General features: G+C 44.6%; 1 protein-coding gene across 2 annotated transcripts in view; it reads right to left on the bottom strand.

Moving 5' to 3' along the window:
- Positions 1-27,180, bottom strand: part of ZFHX3 (zinc finger homeobox 3) — a 316,950-nt gene that overhangs the window by 8,605 nt on the left and 281,165 nt on the right. For both annotated transcript variants that reach the window (XM_055233177.2, XM_055233175.2), the window contains exons 6-9: positions 20,174-20,307; positions 19,846-20,046; positions 8,274-8,376; positions 1,505-6,958 (exon numbers count right to left, since the gene is read on the bottom strand). In XM_055233177.2, coding sequence (XP_055089152.1) covers positions 1,505-6,958; positions 8,274-8,376; positions 19,846-20,046; positions 20,174-20,307 — 5,892 coding nt within the window. The remainder of the gene's footprint in view (positions 1-1,504; positions 6,959-8,273; positions 8,377-19,845; positions 20,047-20,173; positions 20,308-27,180) is intronic.

Consider the following 27,180-nt stretch of genomic DNA (forward strand, 5'->3'; position numbering starts at 1 on the left):
AGCTGGCTTTCTGTGACATGACTTGTCAACACATATAAGCAACAACTTCTATGTCTTAATGCTTTCTTTTCTTATTCTCTTTGAATAAGAAATGGGGACCAGGAATGCAGTAGCCTTATGTTTGGTAAAACACCACTCAAAGTATAAAATGTGGAACTAATTCAACCAGAAACTAAGACTGCTGTGGGACGTCTTTAACCCCTGGGAACAGGGACACATTTTGAAGGCAAGGTAGCATTAGGAGGGGTTCTCCTTTGGTGAACTGGAACTAATCAATTCAGGCCACTGTTGGGGGAATTTGCAGACTTGTGTCTAAGCCTAACAGGACCCTGGAGGTGAAGGTCCAATTTAGCAAAGATGGCTGGATCCAGAGATGATGTGAGGACAGAGAAGGAGAAACAAGAAAGGTATGTAGGAAGAACTGCAAAACTCCCTATTGAGACTGTAAGCGCGCCAAGTATGTATGATTCTCAATGATCAGGAGCAAGGAAAGGGAAATGGGCAAAAGGAAAAAAAAAGAGGTGACTGAGGACCTCTGAAATGTGCATCAGTATTTTAACAGAACCACAGTGCCCAATACAACATTCCTGGTCAGTGCACTCAACTAGAACGGTCATCTTGTTAAAAACAGCCACTATTGTTCTGGCTAGAAGAGAACCCCAACATTAAGGATCTACCACATAACAGCTTCTTTCTGATAGCTTTTTTTTTTTCTTTTTTGAGACAGAGTCTCACTGTGTCACGCAGGCTGGAGTGCAGTGGCACAATCTCAGCCCACTGCAACCTCTGCCTCCAGGGTTCAAGGGATTCTCCTGCCTCAGCCTCCCAAGTAGCTGGGACTATAGTTGCATACCACCACACTTGGCTAATTTTTGTATTTTTAGTAGAGATGGGGTTTCACCATGTTGGCCAGGCTAGTCTCGATCTCCTGACCTTGTGATCTGCCCACCTCGGCCTCCCAAAGTGCTGGGATTACAGGCATGAACCACTGCACCCGGCCCTGATAGCAGTTCTTTTGCCACCGTAGCTCTCTCAAGAAGGCAGGGACCCCAGGTGAGGGCAAAGAGTTGATTTAAATGCTCTTGGACCAGTTTTCTTAGGGCATAATCCAGAATTAGCTAGGACTAACTCAGGTGTCTTATATTTACAACAAATATCTAGACAGGATCAGCATTTCCACAAGGACTGAATAAAAGGGTCTATGATAGAAACTTGGTTCTTGAAATATTCCAGAAATTAGTATACCAGGACCCTCAAATTTTTCCCTATTATAGGGGTAAGAGTGGTTTCAAAGGAGACTGTTCCAACCAGGAGGTCCCATCACTGACACACTAGTACTTGGGAGACTCAACAGGAACGAACTGAAGTCTTGTTGCTTTTAAAGAACTAGAAAGGGAAGCTTCCCATCTACCCAGCACTCAGAGGGTTTGGGTGGTATCCACATAACAGAATGCTGACTGGGCAGCTATTTAGCCCTGAAACAATCTCCTAGAGCAGAACCCACCTGTGTTGGATGGAGTAAAGCCTGGCAAGGAGGGGCTGTTGAGGCCCGGGAGCAACACAGGAGGAATGCCCTGGAGCGCTGGATATGCTGTAGGAAGGTTAAGGGCCTGAAGAGGGGCGTTGTCAAACATCCCTTGCTGCTGAGCTGCCAGTCCAAGGACCTCGTTGGCCTTTTTAATCCGGTCCAACTCTTGTTGAGCCATCAACTGACGTACGGTGGCTGGGTCAAAGTATTCTTTCTCCTTGTCCAACTGGCTTCCAATGGTGTCTTTAACTTTGGAGATATGCTGTTGGGAAAAGATATGGTCACGTACAGACAGCCGAGCGCTGTACTTGATGCCACACAAAGTGCACTCTGTTTTGGGTCCCTCATAACTCGTTTGGTTTATACCAAAATGCTTGGCCATGCTTAACTTGGACTTCTTTTCTTTGGCCCGGGCATTCTGGAACCAGACCTGAACGACTCTCTTTGGCAGTCCAATGTCATTGCCCAGGACCTCACATTCTAGCATAGTGGGTGTCCTGTAGTCATTAAAGCATGACTTGAGGACCTTCAGCTGCAGATTGGTCATTTGAGTGCGAAAACGTTTCTGCCCAGGCCGATCCCCGCTGTCACCGGATTTGCCTGCAGATCCACTCGCACCAGGACTCGGGGAGCAGGGGTCTGCAAGGCTTGAGGTTTCACTGTAGTCCACTGTACCTTCATTGTCATATTCCTTGCTATAAAAGCTCGGGGCCGGGCTGACCAGACCAGATGACAACCGATCTTCATACTCAGACATTGCCATCATGGCCACTTTGGTCAACCCTTCGTTGGGTGCAGAAGAGGATTTGGTTTCAGTTGCTATTCCTGTTGCACTGTCATTATCTGCGTTGCCCTCGTCTCCAGTTGTGGTATCTGTGATTGCTGTGTTGACAGAGGAACAGTCATCGTTGTCCAGCTTAGTTTGGTCAAAGTTTAGATTAACTGAGGACATGGAGGGGCTTTCAAAGTCTTCAATCCCTTCCACCTTAATGGAGGAAGGGCTTAGAAGAGTTCTGGGTGACAATTCCATGGTTTTACTCACAGGTGAGAGGGGGACACCCTGACCATCACTACTGCTTGGGGGTAGGTGGGAAAAGCTAGTTCCATCAAAAATATCTCCTTTCATCTGGAGTCCCCCATCACAGTCTAAGAGCATCGCAGACAGAGTTAGGTTGTAGCCAGCTCTCTTGGCTTCATGCCAGTGACGGGACCGGATATGAGCCTCGAGAGCAGTCTTGGCTTTGAAGAGCGCTCTGCAAAAAGGGCATCTCCTGTGGGCCTGCGCCGGGCCTACAGCCCGGAACTGTCCTTTCCTTTCCCGAGCTCGGGTGTTCTGAAACCAGACTTGTACCACACGTTTCTTCAAGCCCACCTCGTGCGCAATGTGATCCAACATCTTTCGAGTCGGATTGGAATCCAGTAGATACTTCTGGTAGAGAATTTCTAGTTGTTCCGGTGTGATGGTTGTTCTCAAACGCTTGTCTCTCTGAGGCTCTTCTCCTCCCGTCCCACTGTCATTTTCGCCAGGGCTTGCACTGGCCTTTTCCTCCAGCTTCCTCTTGAGAGTGTTCATCGTGGAGGTTGGAGTTGAAGGAGAAGTGGCTGAGCTTGCCGGAATCTGAGGTATGGCCCCAGAGAGCAGCTGGCTGGCCAGGAGTGGGTTACTGGGATCAAAGAGCATGAAAGGCATATCCAGGGACCTGTCCAAAAACTGGGGGTGGATGAACTGGTTCTGCGCACTCAAGAAGTGGAGCTGCTGATGCTCCTGCCAGTGCTCGAATGACGGAAATGCCAACTTACACTGGTCACACTGGTAGGGGATTAGCTGAGGAGGTAGGTTTGCGAGCTGTTGAGGAGTTGATGTGTGGAGGGGCTTGAGGGGCAGGTGGGAGAGCTGGGAAGGACTGGGGCTTGACTGGGGTAAGGGGCACTGTGGAGGGGGCGCTTGTGGAGGAGGCTGTGGCAACGAAGGCAGGGATGCCAGCTGGGGGAGCTTCTGCTGGGGAGTGTTGGTCTTCTGCTCGGGCTGCTCTTGCTGCTGCAGCTCTGGCTTTGGTTGTCCTTGCTTTTCTTGGGTTTGGTTTGGCTGTGCACTGGGAGCTTCCGCCAGCTTTGGTTTCTCATCGCCTACCTCTGTTTTTGAATTGAAGGTGGCCAGATCCTCAGCCTCTGCTGTAAGCTGCAAGAAAGCGGAGGAAGCTGTATTATTGGCTGATGGTGCTGGGGCGCTGTAAGCCTGTGAGGGCATCGGGGTACTGCAGGATGAGCTGGTAGGCGTCAGGATTTCCATGGCATCCATGGAATCCTCATTTTGGCTGTCGTCCTGCCCCTCCTCATCCTCATCCTTGTAGCACAGCTTCTTCTGGTGCTTGATGAGATCAAAGATGCGCTGAAACACCAGGCTACATTTTTTGCACTGGTAGTTCAAGTTGCTTGTTCGAATGTATCTATCGTTTGTAAGCTCACGCCGCTCTCCATCTTTGCCCTCTCCCTGGTTCTCATAATTCTTCCTGGCCTTCTGTCGGGCATTCTGAAACCACACCACTATAACTCGGGTTGGAAGGTTCAGTAAATTCGAGAGTTGCTCAAATTCATCATCCTTTGGGTAAGCATTGGCATCGAAGAAGTCCTGTAAGACCCTCAGCTGGTAGTCCGTAAACCTTGTTCTTGAAGACCTCTTGCTTCCCCAGTACTCCTGCTTCGGAGGTTCCGGCGAAGGGGGCCGGGAGTCAATCTTGAGCTCCTCCAGGCTGGTGATAGGAGGATTACTGAAGTTGTAAGGGGAGTCCTTGTTACGCTGCCTCTCTTTGAAGAGAGTGTTCCTGAACCAGTGCTTGATCACTTTCTGGGGCAACCCGGACTTGTCTGCCATCTCTTTGATTTGCTCTTCACTGGGGGAGTTGTTAATGTCAAAATATTGCCGCAAGACTCGGAGCTGATCATCTGTGATCCTGGTGCGAGGCCTCTTGTTCTGCTGCTGGAGCAGGGTTGGATTGAGCTGATGCTGGTAGAGTTGGGCCAGGTCCGCAGGCAGAGGCTCCACAGGTCCCAGCTGTGGGGGTAGCTGAGCCGGCAAGGTCTGCAGCGGCATCGTCTGCATCATCAGCGGCGAGAAGATGGGTAGCTCCATGGGCATGGAGAGCTGGGTGAGCGGCACTGACGGTTGGGCCGGTGCAATTGTAGGTGAGGTGATGGGCGGGGCTGATGCGGGGATGGCTGGTGTGGATGCCGGCTGAGGTGGTGCTGCTGGAAGTGGGGGTGGAGGGGGTGGAGGGGGAGGTGGTGGTGGCTCTGGGGTCTGGGGCCTCAGTGGGTACAGTTTATCGTAGTGGTCTCTGTACTGTTTGGCAAACCTCTCGAGCTGTTTGAAGGGAAAGTAATTCTGATGAACGTGCTCTTGATGACTCTTTAAAATCAAGATGTTGGAAAATAACTTGCCGCAGGAGTCACACTCGAGCTTTTCCACGTTCTCTCCCTGGTCAGTCTTCCCATTCTTTTTCTGCACCTTCTGCTTGTTCTCATTATACTGAATGACCAACTCAAAGCCAAAGTTCTCCAGCAGGGCCTTGGTGGCGTTCCCTCTGGCATCTGAAGCAATGCGTGGAGGGAGCATGGAAGGCTCAGAACTACCCCCTGGTGCCAACTCTTTCTTCTCTTTGGCCTTCAAGGCATCTGGCAGTGTTTCCTTCGGACCGGTGTTGCCCTCTCCCCCCTCGGCACTGTCCCTCTCTCTCTGGCTTTCTTTTTCCTTTTCTTTGATGACCAATTTGTTCTTCTTTTCGGGGTGCTGGCTTGGCTGAAGGAGGGCAGAGTGACTCTGGGCTATAGAGAGTTGGTTCTGCTGCTGCTGCGGCAAGATCTGCTGATGGCTCTGCTGTGGGACTTGAACCTGAGCTTTCAGATCTTCCAGCAGGCCTGGGCCTGTCCCAGTCAGTGTCAGTGCCCCACTGGTCACTGGCAAGCTCACCTCAGGGTTAAGCTGGAACTCAGCACTGGGGATATAGAAAGGGAAGAGGAGGTGCTGCTGCTGCTGTAGCTGCAGCAGGGTCTCAGTTGTCATGGGGAAGTGAGGAAGGAGGGTGGGGTTAAACAGCTGAGACTGGATCAGGGCAGCCTGCTGCTGTAGCTCCTGCTGCAGGTGAGCTTGAACTTGAGCCTGGGCCTGGGCCAGCGTTTGTGCTTGTTGTTGTTGTTGTTGTTGCTGTTGCTGCTGCTGCTGTTGTTGCTGCTGCCTGGATGCAATCATATCTGCCAGTTTCTTCCGATTGGCCTCTTTGGGCTCTGAAGGGGAAGCGATGTTGGCACCGATAGGATTCCCCACGGGTGGCATCCCTACACTCTCAGTGGCCACTTGGCTCAGTAAGTTAGAGCTTGGAGCAATGCCAGCACTGCTTGGATTGGAGGTGGTAAAGGTGTTACTGCCACTGGTGCTCACGGGACTTGGCGTGGAGGAGCTCAAGGAAATACTGCTGCTGTTCCCAGTCCCATTGCTGCTGCCACTTGCAGCCTCCAGCTTGGCTGCCCGGGCCTTGGTTTGATGTAACACAGACCTCATATGGATCTCCAGAGTGGAACTCTGGCTGTAGGCCACATTACAAGTGTTACACTTAAAAGGTTTGTTGTCCGGGCTGCTGGTGGGTTCTGGCTGACCGGTTGCTGATTCTTGAAGGGCTCTCTTTAACTTATGCAAGTGGGAGACAGAATTGTAGTGTACTAGCAGGATATTCTTTTGAGTGAAAGATTCCTTGCAGACGGTACACTTGTAAGGGCGAGAAGGGTCTAGAAACTTTTCCATAGTAAAATTGGGACCTTTTCTGAAAGGCAGAGCTCTCTTTGGCTCTGAGCCCGAGTCTTCTTGTACTGACCCAGAGTCACTGCCCGTTGGGCTCTGTTTATCTTCCAAGTCACTCTCTTCTTCCTTGTCTTCCTCAACAATTATAGTATGGTCCTCAGCCAGAGTGGGGTCTCCCATTGCCAGGAGGTCCCCATTGGCCAGAAGGCCACCATAAAGCTGTTGGATGTCAGCCTCACTCAGTTCCAGGTGGCTTGTCTCGAGGTGCTTCTTCAGAGCCTGGGAAGTTCGGAAACTGCGCTGACAAAGACAGCACATGGTGGCAGCTCTGATCACATGGTACTGAGAATGGAGCTGCAACTTTTCAATGGTCTTGAAGGCCAGGCTACACTGATTACAGCGGTACTTGTACACATGGCGATCTGACACCGGCAGCTGAGGCCTCTTGGCATGCACTTCATTGAAGTGCGTCTGAAGGGCAGCAGAAGTTTTGAAAACCTGGTTGCACCCCTTCTTCCAGCAGAGGAAGCCTGAGTCTTCTCTCACAGAGCCTGGGTCAGCAGAGGAGGGTTTCAAATCTCCGCTTTGCTCTGTGCTCACGGATGGCAAGATGTTCTTTCCCAGATCCTCTGAGGTTTCTGTTAAAACAAAACAAAACAAAAAAAATCAAACCCAAAGATAAAGAAGGCTTTGTTTCAAGGATGGCACCCAGAGCGGTCTACCTAGTCAGGCCTCTGAACACAGAATCTGATGATGAGGGAAGTGCCCAACTTGAATGACAGAATCTCTGCGGAGCGCCTCCTGCTTTCTTTTGTTCCTCCAATAGAGCACATATTATAAACAGGGTGCACATGCACAGAGATGAATAAAAGGAAATACAAAAAGTTTCAATGCATAATAGACCCATGTCATATCACAGATCTAACAGTCTTTTAAATAGCATTTAATTGCTTGACTCAGAATCCTCAATTTCTCAAGAACTGGTTTGAAGGTTACTGATCTTAGACTGGATTTCCCTTTTATGTTCATCTTTTATGTAATAAGAATTTAGCACAGTAGATCTGAAGTGTAGAATATGTGAATTAATGCTGTCCTAAGTTGTGAGGAATTTACAAGAACTACTGAACATCGTAATATAAGAAATTTGGGGATATATATTTTTAGGCATTTAATTTTTTTATTATAATGTGACTTCTGATTGCCATCTCTATTCAGTAAGCAATTAACATTCAAATGTTCAATTATTTAAAATATATTTTTTTTTCCTACAATGAGATCATCACACCCATAAATACCGAGACCCTTTATCAGGACATTTGTCCATTGTCTAATATGGAAAACTCACAAGAAAGAGAGGAGGTGGGACAGTAGTGTGGCCAAACTCTTCCCAACTTAGAACTCTTCCCACCTCAGAGGTGAAAGATGTAGGACAGCCTCACAGAGGTCTAACCATCCATCTAGCCAGGAAACACTATGTGGCACCAACTACCGTCTACAACAATGTTCTTTCCAACGGCATGTCTGTGTTTCATCCTAAGCCAATCTCAAAAAACTCAGAACAAACGACAACTAATCCAGTGTACTTAAAAATCAACCCACAAGTCCCTACTAATTAAGTCCTCAGAAATACAGTGTTTAATGGCTTAGGATAGTAGGACCTACTGACTGAGTCTCTGGTTATTCACTCCCTAATTGTATAGTTTAAGAGGATGTGTGTGTCTATGCCAGAATTCCACTGGTTCTCATACTGATTTCTCTCACTTTAAACCATGTAATATACAAATACATGCCAAGAAGCAGAGTATAAAGTAGCTGATGACAGTGCCCCTCATCTCCTGATCAGTTACATTCACCTTAAGAGTATTGTAAAGAATTCCTGAAAACCTTTCTCCATGAACATTTTGGCATTCCATCTTGTTTCAATTTCTTGGGGTCAAGAATAATGATACTGACCAGGCTGCTTTCCTGCCTCTTCCAAATTGGAATTCCCATCTCGATCTGGAACAGCTGCTGGGAGGAACATGCTGCTTGGCATCACCATCTCGGGGGTGGTCACCTGAGGAGCAAGAGCAAGGAGAGTCAAATGGAGAGGAAAGCAACACAAAATAGGAAATGTTTAAAAATTATTTAATAAGCAAAATTAGCCTTCACCAGTGTAAAGCTAGAGGTGTCTCACTTTTCATAGCTCACTGAAGATTCATGTTTATTAGACAAAGCTCACATCAGTCAAAAGTGTTTCTACGGTTACATTCTGGACATAATTAGCAGTGCACACTTGAAGAATAATCTTATTATTAATATTTTTCCTTTATGCAGAATTTTGACTTTGATCACTGACAATGTTTTGTCATGGGCTGTGAAACTTCTTGTGCAACCAATTAGGTAGATAAGTTGAAAGGCCCACCTTAAGCTGCTGAAAACATAATAAGGGCCCTAATTAAATCATACCTAGTAAAGTACACTGTAATCTTGAAGCAGGGAGCATTGTAGTACTGTTTTCAAAATGTATTCAGGCAAGAGGAGGAGGGGAGTAAGAGTGAAGGAAAGGGTAAGAAGAAAAGAAGAGAACAAAGGGAAGGCTAAGGACACGCAGACATGCTGGCAGATTTTCCAGGAAACAACATTTGTAACCCTTTACAAGCTGGCATCAAGCACAAACAAGCCTTTTTTTGTGACTCACTTAAGCCACGATTTCTTCTGGAGTCTCTGCCCAAGGTATACAACATCAGAGGGAACTTCTGACCAACGTCCCCGCCATAGAGGGTGGCCTGCACAGCATTCTACAACAGGGCAGCCCCACCTTGACCATGGCCATTTTTTCTCAATACAGCAATTCTGGAAATCGCCTGGATCCAAACAGCTGCAACTTTCGGGCAGAGCCTCAGATATTTCTCTAGCCCTCCCTGCCATACGGCCAGAAGCCTGTCCAAACAAGTTATCATTTGCCTTATGTTAATGTGATAAGCAGCCCTTGATATCCAATGGAAAGATCAAAGGTTCTTCATTCAAAAAGAAGCAATATCCCTTTGCCTGATATGGGGTGGGAAGGGTAGGTGGCGATATTTCAAATGAATTAGAAACCGCCTCCCATTTGAGGATAGCCGGAGAAATGGACTGACCTAGAAGTTACAGGACGAGAAACTACAGTCACCACTAACCTTTCTACATGGCCCCACTTGGAGACATTATTTTTCCATCAAACACAACCGTACTGCACAGACATCTTCACTGTCTGTTGCAAAGATTGGAATACTTAGATTTCTGTTCAAAATTAAATAATATTTTAAATACATTACTATTAATTTTTAATGGTGTGAAGATCCCAGCCTTGCTCAGAATAGCTACTGAGATGTCCACTAGGATCATCAGCAATAAGCTTGACAACTAGAGGAAACCCAGACAGCCACCCCCATCAACATAAGATAACTCCTCATCACACTTAGGGGTATTAGAATAATTTCAGCAACCCAGATGCCAGCAGGTGCAAAAAGTAAGCAACAGGCACCATGGAGAAGCATTCTGAGAAATGCTGTGTTTACGAAGAGCAGGTGTATGGCAGGTGAATGTGTGTGACATAGCATTCTTACCCCCACAGACATCTGCACCTCACACAAAGCTCATCGGCAGCTGGTTAAGGCTAGCTGTTGATGAATCGTTCAGAATGGAGTGGAGATTGCCAAACTCATTCCATCTATTTTCTTTTTAATAGAAGGCATTTCTGACCAGTGTGGTTGGGGAGTCCAGCGGGAATCCGAGAAGTGAAAGGTCACCGATTAATTTATAGTCCTCAGCCAAGGGGGAGCACGAGGTTGGGGGTAAGAGGGGGAGAAAGGGAAAGGAAAAAAGACTCCCCCCCACCTCCTTTCTCGGTTGTAGCTGCAGGATCAGTCCTTTCCTGGGATCTTTAGGAATTATGAAAAATGAATCATGAGAAATAAAAAAAAAAAGCCCTACAGAGTAAAAAAGAATAAAATTATCTAACACCTCAGCTGCACATCATTATAGAAAACTGTGGGCTTTTCATACGCATTACAGTAAGGCAGACATCCCCTCTAACAGACTCAGTACGACGGATCAGTAATTGTTTTCATACACTTTAATTAGAAAAACTCAGATGGCTATGAATAATAATGGAAAAGAGAGACTTTTGCACTTGAAAGGTTGAAGTCAATCAAGTGTGAATGACGGCAAAAAAGAAAAAAAAAAAAGACACCAATTCATCAGCCCTCTGTTGTCTCGCTGCGACTTTAATCATAATTCCTGATTGGGATTCAAGAAGGCAGTAAGCAGCGGTTCTTTGTCTGCCTTCACCTTCCATCAATTAACTCTCCCCGAAATATAATCATCAACCTCACATGCTCCTCTGCATCTTAATCTGGGCCTCCAAACCTGTAAGTCTTGCCCCATATGTGTTTAAGTAACTACTTTTATCCACCTGCATTCTTCTCATCTATAGTGTACCCAACCTCTCCCTGAAAAAAACGGGGGGTTGGTATATGAAATTTTGATGGGCAAGAAATTCCCAGGAGGCAAAGAGGAAGATCCCTAAAGAGAATCCTAAGGATCTGGAAATTCAGGTGGGGTCTGTCTGCGCATGTGTCTGAACACAGGTTGAGAATGGAAGCTGCCTTGCTACACAGGCTACTGGAGGGCCCCATGTCAGTTCTCAGACACTGACATTCCCATGCCTTTGCCCATTCTCCCCTCTCCTACCAGCTTCCAAAGCTTTTTACTCAAAGCTTTCATGCTTTATCTTGAAGAGCCATAAACATAATCTTGCCAACAGAGTGCACTGAGGAGTCCTTCTGCTCACTGAGGTGATATATATATCCAAAGGCAGACTTTCTTCAGCACTTGCCTTGGCACACCCTTTGTTTTCCAATCATATCTGGCTACTAAACTGCATGGAATTCAGACTGTCCCAGCCATAGTCTCTAATGGATAGCTGAAAATGGGAAAGTAATAACCCAGCTGTTGGCCGGGTGCAGTGGCTCACGCCTATAATCCCAGCACTTTGGGAGGCTGAGGCGGGTGGATCACTTGAGGTCAGGAGTTCAAGGCCAGCCTGGCCAACATGGTGAAACTCCATCTCTACTATAAATACAAAAATTAGCCAGGCATGGTGGCGCATGCCTGTAGTCCCAGTTACTCGGGAGGCTGAGACAGGAGAACTGCTTGAACCCGGGAGGCAGAGGTTGCAGTGAGCCGAGATTGCGCCACTGCACTCCAGCCTGGGCGACAGAGTGAGACTCTGTCTCCAGTCAATCAATCCATCCATCCATCCATCCCAGCTGTGCTGAGCACAGATAAAGACCTTCCCTTTTGCCAGGAACACTGAAACATGTAGGTTTATGAGAAGACAAAACCTGGTTGTAGCATAACCAGGGTCATGCCAAGTGTGCCAAATTTCAGAGGCCCTCAAATAACTGGTCCGACCACCAATTTTCCTGCAGAACAATATACATGCTTTCTCTCTGTTCCTTCTCCCCATCTCTGGCCGCAATCCTACAATGTCCATACTTCTAGCCATGGACTCAAAAGGCAAATGATAAAAGTTCTAAGGTTTGGCCAGATGACAGTATAAATCAGCCCAAACATCTACACTTTCTACACTGAATGTACCATCCACATTGATTATTCCAATAATCCATACATCAATAAACATTTAATACATTAAATTATATCCCCTACTCTATTCACTAATGAACCTGAGAAGTAATGAGAAGACAAAAGTTTTTCTGGTTAAGAAAATTCAATTGATTACAGCCATTACAGCACTTGGGTCTCTCAAGGTTGGCCTCTGCCATGCAAAAGGCAGTTCCATGGTGATCTTCTAGACACCACGTTTTCCTCCCAAACCTTCTGAGCCAGTTCAATTACCTTCCTCCCAGAGTATACGTACGTTTCATGGAAACTTGGGGAGAAACCATTAGCTGACTGGGGTGCAGAAAATTTGGAAGCCAACGGTGGCTCTTATATATTCCTAACAAACAGGTCTCATGCATAACAAAAGAAATGTAGAGTTCTACTCCAGTGCTCAAAACCTCCCAGTTTAAGCAATTTTCATATATAATAGAAACAGAAGCGTTCCACATTGATGCTAAAAATGTTCAAGCTTAAGCACTTCCAAAATAACACAGTTGAGAAGGAGTAGCCTTGAGTGACTCAGTTCATTCAACTGACCATCATTTACTAAATAAACACTGTACAGGATCCATGTGCTGCATGCTTCTGAGATGCAGAGAGCCAGACAAAAGTCCCTGTCTCCAAAAAGCTTATGATGCAGAATAAATAACCCTTTACAGGTCACAAAAGCCTTAGAAATCTAATACAAGTTTCAGACTCCTAGGAAAATACTTTCACAGAAAGAATATTCCAGATAATTTCAGGAAATCATAAGCTCCCCGGAAGGAAATCCATGTACTCAAGCGAACTGCCCTTGATCTACTAGGAGAGGTGACATAGGTTCATAAATACATAGTTCCAGGCTCTTCCTAGTTTGGTTATTATTTTGGATTATGTTCTAATGCTTTTCAAGATTCTATGAGGTGAGGGGACCCTAAAGCCTCAAGGGCACACCTTATGCAGCCCAGTGTCTGAGGTATGGGACTAGTCTCCCACTCTGACATTTGGGAGGGGCTGCTGAAATGTATAATTTCTTGGCAGAATCTGGAGTTATAAGGAACACCATCCTGCCACTTACGCCAATCCCTGCAGGTCACAGATGTGGAAGGGCCAATATAACATCCTGTGCAGCCAAGGTCACCCTTTGCTAAGTTCTTATGGGACCGTTCATGCCAATTCATCTCTCGAGGCTACCTGCAGACAGGCTCACCTAGGTTAGATCGATGCCCCAGACACATTCCGTGTGCTGGAAAGCAGAGAAATTTTTTTTTTTTTTTTTTTTTTTTGAGATGCAGTTTCACTGTGTTGCCCAGGCTGAAGTGCAATGGCACTATCTCAGCTCACTGCAACCTCCGCCTCCTGGGTTCAAGCGATTCTTCTGCCTCAGCCTCTCGAGTAGCTGGGATTACAGATGTGCACCACCATGCCCAGCTATTTTTTTTTTTTTTGTACTTTTAATAGAGATGGGGTTTCACCATGTTGGCCAGGCTGGTGTCGAACTCCTGACCTCAGGTGATCCGCCCCCATCAGCCTCCCAAAGTGCTGGGATTACCGGCGTGAGCGACTGCGCCTGGCCAGCAGAGATATTTTCTTAGCAAAAGTGGTGAACCTAGCTTCTCTGAGACCCTTATTCCTACTGCCTTGGCATTGCTCACTTTAGGACTTCTTTCTGAAAAGCCCACAGTTCCAGGTGAAAGTATAGATTTGCCGATACCTAGGCTCCCAAGGATGCCTCAAATCCTTTACTTTTAATTGAAAATCAATAGAATGAAGAAATTCAGACAAAAAGAGGAGAGACCTCAGGCACAGACCAAGCCAGTCTCTACATCCTTGTGGATGAGACTGGTTCTGCCCAAAACATTAAGCATGAAGTTAAAAGCCAGCTGCTTTTAGGGCTGAGCAGTCTAGCTAGTGGTATATCTAAAGCCAGCTGTTCCAGCGAGAGGCCAGTTGCTCACTTCCTTTCCTGTACCTAAACAGCCACTGGGGCCCACTAGCTGGTTTCTGCACACTTAGAGCCAACAAACCAGGGCACCTCTTGCCAGTAGAGTTTCAGAGTTGGGTTCCCCACTCCACTTTATAGTCTTCTACATGTGCCAGGGAGAACACTGGACCATGGAGTCTAAAAGGCCCAGTTTCTTCTCTCCTTGTCCCATTTCCTTTTCTTTCTTTCTTTTTTTTTTTTTTTTTTTTTTTTTTTTTTTTTTGAGATAGTCTCACTTTGTCACCAGGGCTGGAGTGCAGTGGCACAACCATGGCTCGCTACAGCCTCAAACTGCTGGGCTTAAGTGATTCTTCTGCTTCAGCCTCCTGAGTAGCTAGGACTACAGGTATACACCACCACTCTCAGCAATTTTTTGTGTGTTTTGGTGGTAGAGACACAATCTTGCCATGTTGCCCTGGCTGGTCTGGAACTCCTGGACTCAAGCCATCTTCCCACCTTGGCCTCCTTGTTTGTTTCCTTTCTGAAGCTGCTTCTGTATGGTAGTTCATTCAATTTTTAAATACATCAAGCTCAAAAGAAAATACTATAGGGCCGTGTTAACATTCATGTAGGCTGGAAACAAATGTAGCTCAGGACCAGATTTTTGAAACTGAGGATGAAAAAGATTGAAAAGGTAGATGGGAGAACAGGAAACACATGAAGAGTTATACACGTGTGCACAAAGAGAGAGGTGAGAACTGAGAAGGAGAATGAATTGGAGAGAAAAGCTTCATTAGACTCAGAGAGGCAACCAGTGGCAGTAAACCAAGGTCACTTCTAATTTAGACCATCTAATTGGCAAACAGGCTCCAAATGGCTATCATCTCACAGGGCTTGGAATTAATGAAGCCCGATTATTTTCATTACCTTCCTCTTAAGATACAGGCAAAGTGAGAGCTGGTATCCAGGTGGGTGCGACCGCCCCCAGGCCAGTGGCCGCCCTAGAGCCCCAGATGACCAGCCTGTCCTAGAGACTCACAGACACACCTGAAGCATGGAGAGTCACAGACACTGACGGAAAAAAATCACAAGGTTACAAACTATTGGTCTTAAAAGAGATACAGAGAAAAGTGCAGGCAACACAGGGCCAGGAGCATGGAAGGGAAATCTGTGCAGGTACAAAAAATACAGAATAATTAAGAACTACCAAAGGCAGCCAAGACAGTGGGCTAGAGAAGGTGTTCCTAAGCTGCCCAGGAGCCAATCCCGTCTCCATTATGAGGTCATATTTTGTTAAATGATGAAAGAACAAAGAGAATTTCCCCATATCAGTGCTTCAGGATCCCAGTGGTGTGTCCTGTCACTTAGAAAGATAGTGATCAATTAGAATAATTTAAGAGTATTGAAATGCATGGTAGGTGGTCTTTCGTATTCTCATTCAGGGGCCAGAAGCATGGGCCCCATGCCTTCCACCCTCCTTTCCTGAAAGAATAGGAAAATAAGGGCACCGAGCAGTAGCTCCTACATCTCCTTCACCAATTTGAAATCTCAAGCTTCTTTGTAAATAGGTGAGAGTTCTTATGTGAAACCGACATTGGGGGCAGGCTGCCCAGCAAGTTGTGGAGGGGCCCTTGTCTCATCTCCCTTAAGCTTTATAGATTTCCTTCTTTCATATGACGTGTGCAGAGATACTCTTCACAGCTCTGTTTCCAATAGGCCAAGAAGAATGAAGTGCTGTGGGTGCGGTCTCCATAGTGGAGGGCCAGCACTGCAATTGTTCCTAGTGGAGAATATTTCTCAAGCCCCCTCATCAGTAAGAAGAAGGGGGCCCATGGAAGACATAAATATGAGATGCAGAGCATAAGCAAGCAGCTGTTACCATAGCAACAGACATATTAGACACTGCAGGTTCCTGAAAGCTGTCTGATAAGGTATTATTAAATGAAGCCTCCTCAAAACGCACTCCATTTACAACTGAACAGAAAGACGTTGTGTAGAAAGTAATCTGTTTCCATTTATCAGGGTGGAATTTACTTTTAGTGGGACTGAACTGAACTCAAGCTAAATCCTGAGACTTTGGACCCAGACAGCAAAAAATATTTACCAGAATTTATAGCTGTAAATACCCCAGACACACCCCATGTCTGCCAGGAATCATCTATTTGGGGGATTTTGCAAGCTTTTCCTATTCTGCAGCCAACGGCAGCTAACTCAGTCAACCCATTTGGAAAGAAAGAAGATTCACTCCTCTTGCTGCCATTCATCCTAGCCACTCAGGGACAAACCAGACATAACTTTCTTCTCCTGGAGGATGAATGACCATAGAACTGGCCATTCCTTAATGATATGGTTTAGAAAATGGAGCCCTGATTAGAGGGGCATTTTTCATCATGCTGTTTTCAGTTTCCTGCTCTAGTTGGCCATGAACAAACATATATCGTTAGAAAGCCTAACGGATACTTTCCTGGGGCCAATTTTCTAATAAAATGACAGTAAAATACCCTCCCATGGCATGATTTTAACCATAGGTTCATTATAATCACTTAGTTGTAAAACAATTGCAAATTCCATTTTTACACCAAATTTTTCAGAGGAAAGACACTGGTATCTGCTTTGATTCATCAGAGCAGAGACCAAGCTCATCAGTATTCCAGTCCTCAAATACGATCTCAGGTTCACCTTGTGGTAGGCCCACAAATTCCCTCTAACCCTGGTTGCTCTGTTGTTTTTTTTTCCTGCCGAACTAAAGGACTGAGATAGAAATGCATAGTTTGGCTCAATGCAAACTATCCCCATGACTGGATAAACCAGTTCAATACTGACAGCCATGCCATAACTCCATCTTCCCATGCGAAGAGAAAACTCATCCTTGCATATACATCTTTCAGTAAAAAGTAAAATACTTATATGATTACATTTCTCATAACTTTCAACTTTATTCCTGAATCCATTAACTTTCTCTTGTTGCTAACAAATTGACTTCCTATTACAAATGCATTTCCCACAATCTGCACACTTCTCAGAAATGTCTACAAAACATCTCCATGGTCTGCTGTGGAAAGATGAGGAACACAGGGGTTTCTATACAAGGTACCAAGCCCAGCAGTGCTTTAGGGAGCAGTGTCTCCTACATAATTACATTGTCAGGGGTTCTAGAACAGTTTTTATTGACGAGTCCCATGGATATATCCTTATGCTCCCTGGCATTGTACACACAGTTTTATATTTGCAAAATACTTGATGGAGGGTCAGTAACAGTGGTTATCAAACATTGGTGTGCAAAGAATAATCCAGTATGGCTGTTGTATAGCTTTCATGAGAGTCTCCATAAAGGTTAAGAATCACTGCTTCCAAAGGTGCTAGTTAATGGGTAACTTCCAGAAATCTCTTAGGGATTGGCACCCAAGCAAATACAGAAGTAATATCCTGCCCTTGAAGACTCTGTTGGTAAATGAAGATTCACAATGACCACCACATTTGCCACTTGAAATTTACCTTGCTATTACTATTATGAAAATATGACAAACAATGAATATTTGAAATATAAGTTATACTCTAGTCCCTAGGGATGTATAAATGAAATTGTTACTAATGTAAACCAGTCATGCAGATTACTACAGGCCCACAGTCCCTAGACCAGATTTATATTAAAATAGCAAAAATAATCACCTGAGTAAAAGAAAAATGTAGGTCAGTATTGAAAATGCTTCCCTCCCCACGTCTCTTTCTGTTCCTTCAGGCTCCCATGGTTCTAGGCCATCAGCTGGCAAGTACAGTTAGGCCTGTTACTTCCAAGGCTGATGAGAAAGCTGAGGAAACCAGTAACACAGAAACCCACTGGTCCACAGAAGGAGGTTTTCACTTACAGAGAATCTTTACACAGTGTTCACCAGCTGATTTGAAAATACCCACAGAAAATTAATTTATACTTCAAAGACCTCTGAAAGGCAACTCATGCTAGGTCACCTTTGAGCTTCCCATTGGCTGCTAAAGTTCTCTTGATGCATCATCAATTATATATTCTTCACGACTAAACATCACTTACAACGTTATTCATTAATGTTTGCAGAACCAAATGGAATAGGAAATGCCTACAGGTGATATGTCTGTGACCTGCACATTATAATGTGCAGTTGTGAACAGACTACCTCTCTGGGAATCTTCACGTGAAAAGGCAATCAAATTAACTTATTACTCCACTGCTAAAAGAATGCTAAGAAAGAGGTGAGAATAATTCTCTTTGGTGGTTTTTCCTCTAATGATCAGCAAAGGGCTTTTTTTTTTTTTTTGAGACAGAATCTTGCTCTGTTGCTCAGGCTGGAGTGCAGTGGTGCATCTCTGCTCACTGCAAGCTCTGCCTCCCGGGTTCACGCCATTATCCTGCCTCAGCCTTCTGCATAGCTGGGACTACAGGCGCCTGCCACCATGCCCGTCTAATTTTTTGTATTTTATTTTTCAGTAGAGACAGGGTTTCACTGTGTTAGCCAGGATGGTCTCGATCTCCTGACCTCGTGATCTGCCCACCTCGGCCTCCCAAAGTGCTGGGATTACAGGTGTGAGCCACCGTGCCCAGCCATTTTTTTTTTTTTTTTTTTTTTTGAGGTGGAGTCCCGCTGTGTCACCCAGGCTGGAGTACAGTAGCACAATGTCAGCTCACTGCAACCTCTGCCTCCCGGGTTCAAGTGATTCTCCTGCCTCAGTCTCTTTAGTAGCTGGGATTACAGGCATGTGCCACCATGCCTGGCTAATTTATGTATTTTTAGTAGAGACAGGGTTTCGCCATGTTGGCCAGGCTGGTCTCGAACTCCTGACCTCAGGTGTGCCGCCTGCCTCGGCCTCCCAAAGTGTTGGGATTACAAGTGTGAGCCCCCATGCCCGGCCAGGAAATGACTTTCATAGCAGCACCAGCATAGTCAAAAGTAGGACATCACCATCACTGGCACTATTTTGAAAAGTTTTTATATTACAATTAGATTTACATCTTTACACTAATTAGGCCATGTTTATAGTGGTCACTTAGGGGCATGCTTTCAAAATCTGCAGTTGTAGCAATATCATGTTCAAATGCAAAACCCACATTCACGAATCAGCAATATCCAGCTCAACATTTTCTTGCTTTAAAAATCAAAGTATCCACTGAGAAACTCCCTACCCTAGAGTTGGAAATTGCAGGTTCAAATCTCAACTCTGCTCCTTACAAATGGCATCAAGTCAATTAACATCTTTGAGCCTCAGTTTCCTTATCTGCTGATGGGAATGTGTCAAAACATTTTTTTTCTTTCTTTTTTTAAAGAGATAGGGTCTCCCTCTGTTACCCAGGCTGCAGCACAGTGGCCTGATCATAGCTCACTGCAACCTCAAACTCTTGGGCTCAAGTGATCCTCCCAATTCAGCCTCCCAAGTAGCTAGGACTACAGGTGCATGCACCACCATGCCTGGCTAATTTTAAAATATGTTTTGTAGAGACGGGGTCTCATTATGTTACCTAGGCTGCTCTCAAACTCCTGGCCTCAAGCAATCCCTCCACCACAGCGTCCCAAAGAACTGGGATTAGAGGTGTGAGCTAGTGTGCCTGGCTCCCTTTTCAAACAAAAACAAAAACAGAGTTTGTTATGAGGATGAAACGAGACATAATGAAGGTAAGAGCAATCTAGTCCATGACCTGCTCAGTAAAGGTTTGAAGAATTTGAATAATGATTTCTTCACATAAATGGTTAGCTAATCCATGCCTCTGTCCCCTGAGGGGAGAGAGGATGATAAGGGAGGTTGAGAAACACATGTTCAGTGCTTTGGGCTATGGTCATGCCAAGTCTAAGGCAGGGATAGTACAACAAAGGTCACAGAACAAGGACTGTTTTCTGACGTTTCCAACTCTACACTGACTTTCTCATCCAATAATACAGTATCTTGCCCATGTTACTGCGTCAACTTTGACCCTGGAGAAAGATCACAGGGTGGTGCTCCTGGCTGCCTTACCGTCATAATGAGCTTCTCCACGCAGTCAGGTGCCACGCTGTGGAGGTGGGTGAGGTGCAGCTGGAGGTGGATCTTGTTGTTGAGCATGTCCTGGCATAGGGGGCAGCGAAGCATGGGTTGCACCGAGTGCTGCGTCATGGCATGCACCCGGAGCCGGTTGACGTCAGCATTACTGTACTTGCAGTAGGGACACTGGTACATCTGTGAGGAACACACCCACTGCTTTGAGCAACTGTGTGTGCCCCAAGCCCGCCCACCCAAAAGTTTATTCCCTACCAATGTCTAAAACACCTCACCTCCCCACCAGCAGAGTCCCTTCCAGCCTCACCTGCTCCGGTTTGATCTCCTCAGCTGTTTTTGGTCGCTTCGAAGAGAGGGGAGATTCTGAGCTACCTGGGAAGGAGATGCGTTTGGAGGTTGCAGGAGAATCTGTCAGCTCCTTCTCTGCTTGGCTGGACGATGCTAAAAGAGAAAGTAGAAGATGCAGTACAGCAGCCAGACCAGGCCAGCTCCCAGAGGGTTTGTGTTGGGTGAAAATCAACATTCATTTATAGCACAGGATTTTCTTGAAACACCAAAATTCAAGAAGGATGAACATCCGGACTGATTTATCAAGCATGTTGGAAAAGAAGCAAGTGTTTCTTTCTCCCCCATGAATTTCTGTCACTACTTTAACAACTGAACATTAGGAAAAGAAGGCAAAGAACTGAAATAAAAGGCTCTGGAGTTGGATTAAGCTAAATTCAGTCTGTTCTAACCTCCCCCAATCTAGACACAATCTGCTGGCTTGTGGGGGGCAGTAGGGCTGAGGGTGGGTGGGAAAGTCTCACCAATTGCTTTGCCAACCTCAGTACCAGACATGCTCTGCTTCAGAAATCTAAGAAGAGATGTGCTCTCAACTTTATTGTCCCTCCTCTTGGCATCACAACATGGCACAGCATTGGCAACATGGAAAATGTGATGTGAGAAAGGTTCACATGAGTATCAGCACACCAATTATGTGGGGAAAAAATCAAGTTTGGGTTCAGCAGTTTGCTTTTGGGCAAGAAATAATTGAGGAGTGGAACTAGGCAGGGCCTGAATCCAAGATATAATCTAGCCAATGCTCCAGACCCAAGAGTTTACTCAGAGTGGGTGGGAATAGGGTAAGTTTCCTATCTGCTTGCTCAAACCATGCCTCCATGCCCCTCTTGCCTATACCACCAAAAAACCAAACGCTAATTAAAGAGGAGCGGCCCATGAGGATTGAGTAGCAGACAGCACGTACAGAAGTGCTGGTGGAAGGAGTTCTCTGAAGGATGGAAAGGAAACATTTCTTTATCTTCTCTATTGTTAACCCCAATCAGTAGGCATTAGGTTAGGCTCAGGGTTTATAGTTAGGAAAAACCTGCTATCTGCTCCTCCTTCCAGTAGAGGCAAACACTTTGGTAAGAAAACAGCCAGGCTAAGGGTTTATCCAGGATAAGCAAGGCTCCTCCAGCTTAAACACAGTGTGGTTGGATCTGGTTGTTCCATAACCTGGTCAATATCTGAGTGTTGGCTCTTCCATTTGTTTTGAATATGGGACTCCATTTTTCAGAATTTTGCTTAAAGCAATAAGAAAAAAAAAGTAATAAAACTGGTAGTGAGAAAATATATATACCCACTGCCCTCGTGAAAAAATAATGTGACTCAGCATTCAGGTCACTGAATTAGAAAGCCCAATTTTTTTTTAAATTTTATTATTATTATACTTTAAGTTTTAGGGTAGATGTGTAAACTAGTTCAACCATTGTGGAAGTCAGTGTGGCGATTCCTCAGGGATCTAGAACTAGAAATACCATTTGACCCAGCCATCCAAAGGATTATAAATCATGCTGCTATAAAGACACATGCACGCGTATGTTTATAGCGGCACTATTCACAATAGCAAAGAAAGCCCAATTTTTATTCCCTGTTAAACTGCTTTCTGTTTTACCCTGTCTAGTTATCTGGCATGTATTTCCATTTATGCTTGGGTTTGAAATTTGTTCTGATGTGGACACCAAGATGCTGTCATTACTTTAATAAACAATTTTAGAAAATCAATTTTATTCATTAAAATCATAAGGCCACAATATAATTTTGAAAAGAAATTTGCCAAATGCAGGAAATATATTCCAGGAAGTTGATGCTGTTCCCAGAATGCACATCTTGTGACCTTTAACCCCAGTATCTTGGTAACCTGGTCTACATAAGTTTGCAGGACATCTATTATTTAAAAAGTACAAGGACAAGTATATTACACACAGATCCTCCTCCTCCCAACACACACATTCATAACAGTACTTTAATCTGTCTCGAATCGACTTCAAACCCATTTTGCTCTTAATGGGAGTTATTCATTTTCACTTGAAAGGTAATACATGACGGCTGGATGTTAAATGTGATGGACTGGCTGCCAATTAACTAGGTGCTGTAACATTCTAGACCAGTTCCCCCATGGCCTACTTCCCATCTCCTGGCCCCACTCAGACCTGATCCTATGGAACGTCGCGTTGCAGGTTTTAGACCTTGCAGTGTGATGGGCCGCTCCTGAACACGTCTACATTTGGAGTCTTTAATTAATGTTTCAGGAACTTAAGTTCCCCTGCCCCCAGAAACTTCCTTATTCTCTATCATTTTGATTTTTGCTTAGTGGTTATCTTCTATATATTAACTCTTCAAATGCATTCTCAAGATGGGGTGATTGAGGGCATCAAATAATACTTCCAATGTTTATTCGTCACAGCCATTTCTTTACCTTCTCTATTGTGAACTCCAATCAGCAGGCATTAGGTTAGGCTCAGGGTATATATAGTTAGGAAAAAGCTGCTATCTGCTTCTCTTTCCAGTAGAGGCAACTAAGACATAGATTCTATTCCATACACCCATCCCCATCTTTTTGTTACTCTGCCTGACTAAAAACAACACCTGTTTTACAGGACTGTGACTGCCTTGTAAATGCCCTCAATCTGCCTGCCTCCCTACTATGGAATGAGTCAATTGTGCACTTGCTCAATAGTGTGGATGAATGGGCACCGAGGTTGAGACCACCCAACTCATCTCACTCTCCCAGAGCTGAAAAGCAAACACAGTAACCCAGTGCAGCATTAGTTTCCTCATAGGACCAAAGAGTCCATCCTCTTCCTTGAATGCTGAACACATGATGAATTGTGGTGAGGTTGCAGAGGTGAGAATTCTGGTTTCAGAAGCCACTAGTCTTTCCCCCTGCATGGAGAGGGGAACTTCTTTTTTTTTTTTTTTTTTTTTCAAACTCAAACTGCTCTGGAATTCTAAAGCTTCTTTTGTGAGCTTGAGCTAAGGACCCATTATAAAGTGTTTTAAAAAATAAAATCACCAATTGCTCACTCATGTCTCTTTCTTCCCAGTGATACAACAGCCCTGCTTTAACATGAAGTGCTGCATCCACTGGTGCACAAACTTCACGTTCATCTCCTTTCTATCTAAGACAATCTGCATCTTTATTAGATCAAATATGTCTAGAAGTGGATATTAGCCACCTGCAGCTCACTGGCCCCTTCTCTAAAGATAAAGCAATGCCATTCTTATAACAGATTCTATAAACACCCAGTTACAATCTCATTGTGTCTCCCTGAGTGATGTGGGGATGGCTCCTAAGAGTTAACTATGGCTGACACATGCCCCTCCCTTGCTTGACCTCAGACATTAAAATGTCAATCCCTATCAAGACATGGTACCAAAGTCATTACACCATTTCTGTAGATGGGCAAAGAGTTGTGCAAGTTCTGGCCAGGTGCTGTGGATCACTCCTGTAATCCTAGCACTTTGGGAGGCTGAGGTGGGCAGATCGCTTGAGCCCAGGAGTTCAAGACCAGCCTAGGCAACATGGTGAAACCCCATCTCTGCAAAAATTACAAAAATTAGCCAGGCATGGTGGCCAGTGCCTGTAGTCCTAGCTACTCAGGGGGCCGAGGTGGGAGTATCACCTGAGCCTGGGAGGTTGAGGCTGCGGTGAGCCATGATTGTGCCACTGTACCCCAGCCTGGGTGACAGAGTGAGACGGTCTCAAAAAAAAAAAAAAAAAAAAAAAAAAGAGTTGTGCAAGTTCTCCATCAACATGCTATGCTGGATAAGGGTTTATCACAGGCCACAGTCAGAGGTTCTCTCAAGTTTCTTCTCTCTGAAGAACTTCAAAAGGGCCAGAGTCTCAGAATCAATTTCTACTTCAGTTCTGTCACTAGCATACATCGTAGGCATAAGTAAATGAAGTTGTATGAATACCAAGAGAGAAAGTACTGTGGTTTCCCACTTTGAAGGCTTTTCTAAACTTAAACTCTAGAAGACATGTCACAATATACAAAACACTCTTTTAAAGATCAATTACTGGTCACTTTAAGCCTGCGATGATGTCACATAAGTGAAATGGAAATACATGCACTCCAGAGACAAGACATAGTTTAGACAGTTGGTGTCTGGAACCTTTGGTTTACGTTGGCAACAAAAAAACAAACAACTTGAAGCGTTAGTGACTCTAGTGGTTTGTACAATAATGACAAAATGATTTGGAAACAATCTAGATATCTTACAATAGGTCATGGTGTAAGTAAACAATGGTACGGCCATTCTACTGAGTATTAGAAGACATTAAAACTGATTGCTATGAAGCAATATGGAAAAATCATTGAGAATGCAAATCAGAAAAGAAGATAAAATATGTATTATCCCATGTTACAGCTATGTAAAAAGTAGGTATTAGAAAAAAAGACTAGAAGAAAATGATCATTGTCTTTAGGTGATGACATCATGGAACACTTTATAAGCTTTTCACATAGTCATTTTATTTTTAATATTACAGTTATCATTTAAGTTCAACTGTCCATGAGAAAGTTGGTATTGGCTCTATACTGTGCAAAACATCAGATGCTATTTTTTACTTTGCTGGTAAAAGCAATTTCTCTCATTTTGGCAGTTATAAAATATGAAAATGTGTTAAATCTCAAGTAAATCTTCCACAGGCAACATGTTGGGCTCCTGGGATTTCAAAGGGGATAAAAATGTGGTAAGGAATCATGTAACTGAATGTGCTATAGATGACAAACTCTATAAAGCTAGGTAAATGGGATATTGTGACAACGAAATGCTGGGTCAAACTCCTACTCAAACTTAACAGGATGTGAGCTATGGATTCCATGCCACACAGACTTTCCAGGGAGTGAGAAAGCACTTGCTCTGCTTGTTAGTGTTATGGTGGCCCTACCCAACGCATGCTGATGAGGCACAGGAAAGACTAGCATGTCCCTGTTACGGAGTTCAGAAAATTCAAAAGTCGGCTTTCTGGGCCAACAGCCACCACTTCTCCCCATACTCAGATGAGTTGGCCAACTAAAACTCACAAAGACAAATACTGAGAGAGACAAACCTGTTCATGATTGTCTATTTTATCCTCTTAGGCTCCTCTGCATTCTAGGCAAAAGAATTTCATTTCAAAGGGAAGCACAGTTGTCAATACATGGCTCCCTTAGGGAGAAAATCATTTATGCATGGAGACATCAACTTCCAGATATCCTTTGATTTTATCATATTTCTTTTAGAAGTATTTAACCTCTAAAACTAATTACTTTAAAAGTTACCCCTCTACTCACGCTAGTTAGAGGGAATAGGGAAGAGAGCTAATAAGCATTCATGCAAAGTTTTGTTTGGAATTTGCAAAAAATGGTTTTATTATATTGTAAGCATATAGAATAATTAAAATATGGCTAGCAAAACTTCATGTAGGAAGTGACTTACTTTAAGGAACAGTATCACTTAGAAAGCTTATAAAGTGGACAAAGATGGTAGAAGCACAGCCTTTCAACATTCACCGTCCCTTATAACTTCACCTGATAAAACCATTCTTGCTAGAACAAATTCTCATGTGATCCCAATCTTTGCTAACAAATTCAACATAGGAATCACTGAAATTCTGGCCACAGAAAACTTAAGAGTTGCGCTTGCAATCCCAGTTGACTTAATGCCAACACAGGCTTCATTTCTCATCTAGTAACTCTGTACAACTCTGAAGCCAAGTAAGGGGTGGAGTTGCTGCTTCATCAAAGATAAGCCTGAAGAAAAATTGGAAATGAAGTAAATATGGAACCCTAAGGTCCCTCATTTTCAAGATATCTACTTGCCCTCCAAGAAGACCAACATACTGGTAGAATTAGTTTCTGTGTTTCCTGAGCAAAATTCATCTTTTCATCACCAAACACACCAGTGCGCTGTTGGCATGGTGGGCAGCCTATGATGCAGACCAGTCTCCCTCTGCCCAGAGGCCTCCCTCCCTTGGGGAAATCCTGGGCAGGCATTGAGCTGTCCACGTTACTGGGAAGTTTCTTTTGCATCTCTTCATGGTGGAGGTGGTAATCACCAAAGTGCTGATCTTCTACCTTTTGGGGGTCCCGAGTTGAGCCCACTGAGCATCTGGGATGCTGCCTGACACTTGAACCTTGTGGAGAATCCAAAGGCAGCCACCACCCCCGCCTCTCAACCATCAGACTCTTGGCTAAAAAGTACCACTGACAGCCCCTCCATCTAAACTTCCATCTCCCAAACCAGCAACATAATGGAGAAGCCAATTAAATGATTATTAATTCATGCTACTTTCCGTAAGCCAGAGGTTCTCATCGCCTTGCGTTCCGTAAACCAGCTTGCCACCTGCCCCAGAAATTTACAGCAATCTTTTCTCTATCTCCGTTGACTAGCGAAAAAATAAATTCACATAACTCCATACTTAATGTCTGAGTTGGGATAACTATTCCAACACACAAGACACAGATGTATCACCAGATCTGAAAATGGTCCTTCAGCTCATAATTATAATTAAATGGAAGGTGCAATGTGTGTTTCCCATAGCTCCTCTCTCTCAGCTTCTCATACCTCATGCTCCCTCTAGACAGCAGAAATCCAGTGTTTCCAGAAGGTCATCTGTGCTTCTGGATTTTGTGATCTTCTGAGTTTCATTGAAAGTAGAGTTACTCTTGGCATTTGCTTGCAATTCCTTCCCCAGAGGACAGGCTGGGCTTTCTTACTCGAATCTCCTGTGGAGCTACTGCACTTGGTAAGTGGCCAAAGATCTAGCTAAATTTTCTTCCTCCCCCAATAGAGAGAACAACAGTTCCTTTAAAGAATCTGCTTTCCTGCCAACTTGGTCTTTAAACATGCATGGTCTCATTCTGCCTCCAACCAAGCACTTAGAGATGTTTCAAAGAGGAAGAGGGGAAGAGGATTTGTGTGAAGCAGATGCACGCACATGTCCACTCAGCAGGGGGCGGTCTTCATGCCACAGCTAAAAGGAAGCTGAGGCTTCTCTCTTCC

Source organism: Symphalangus syndactylus, chromosome 11 (genome assembly GCF_028878055.3).
Source record: "Symphalangus syndactylus isolate Jambi chromosome 11, NHGRI_mSymSyn1-v2.1_pri, whole genome shotgun sequence".
Taxonomy (NCBI): Eukaryota; Metazoa; Chordata; class Mammalia; order Primates; family Hylobatidae; genus Symphalangus; species Symphalangus syndactylus.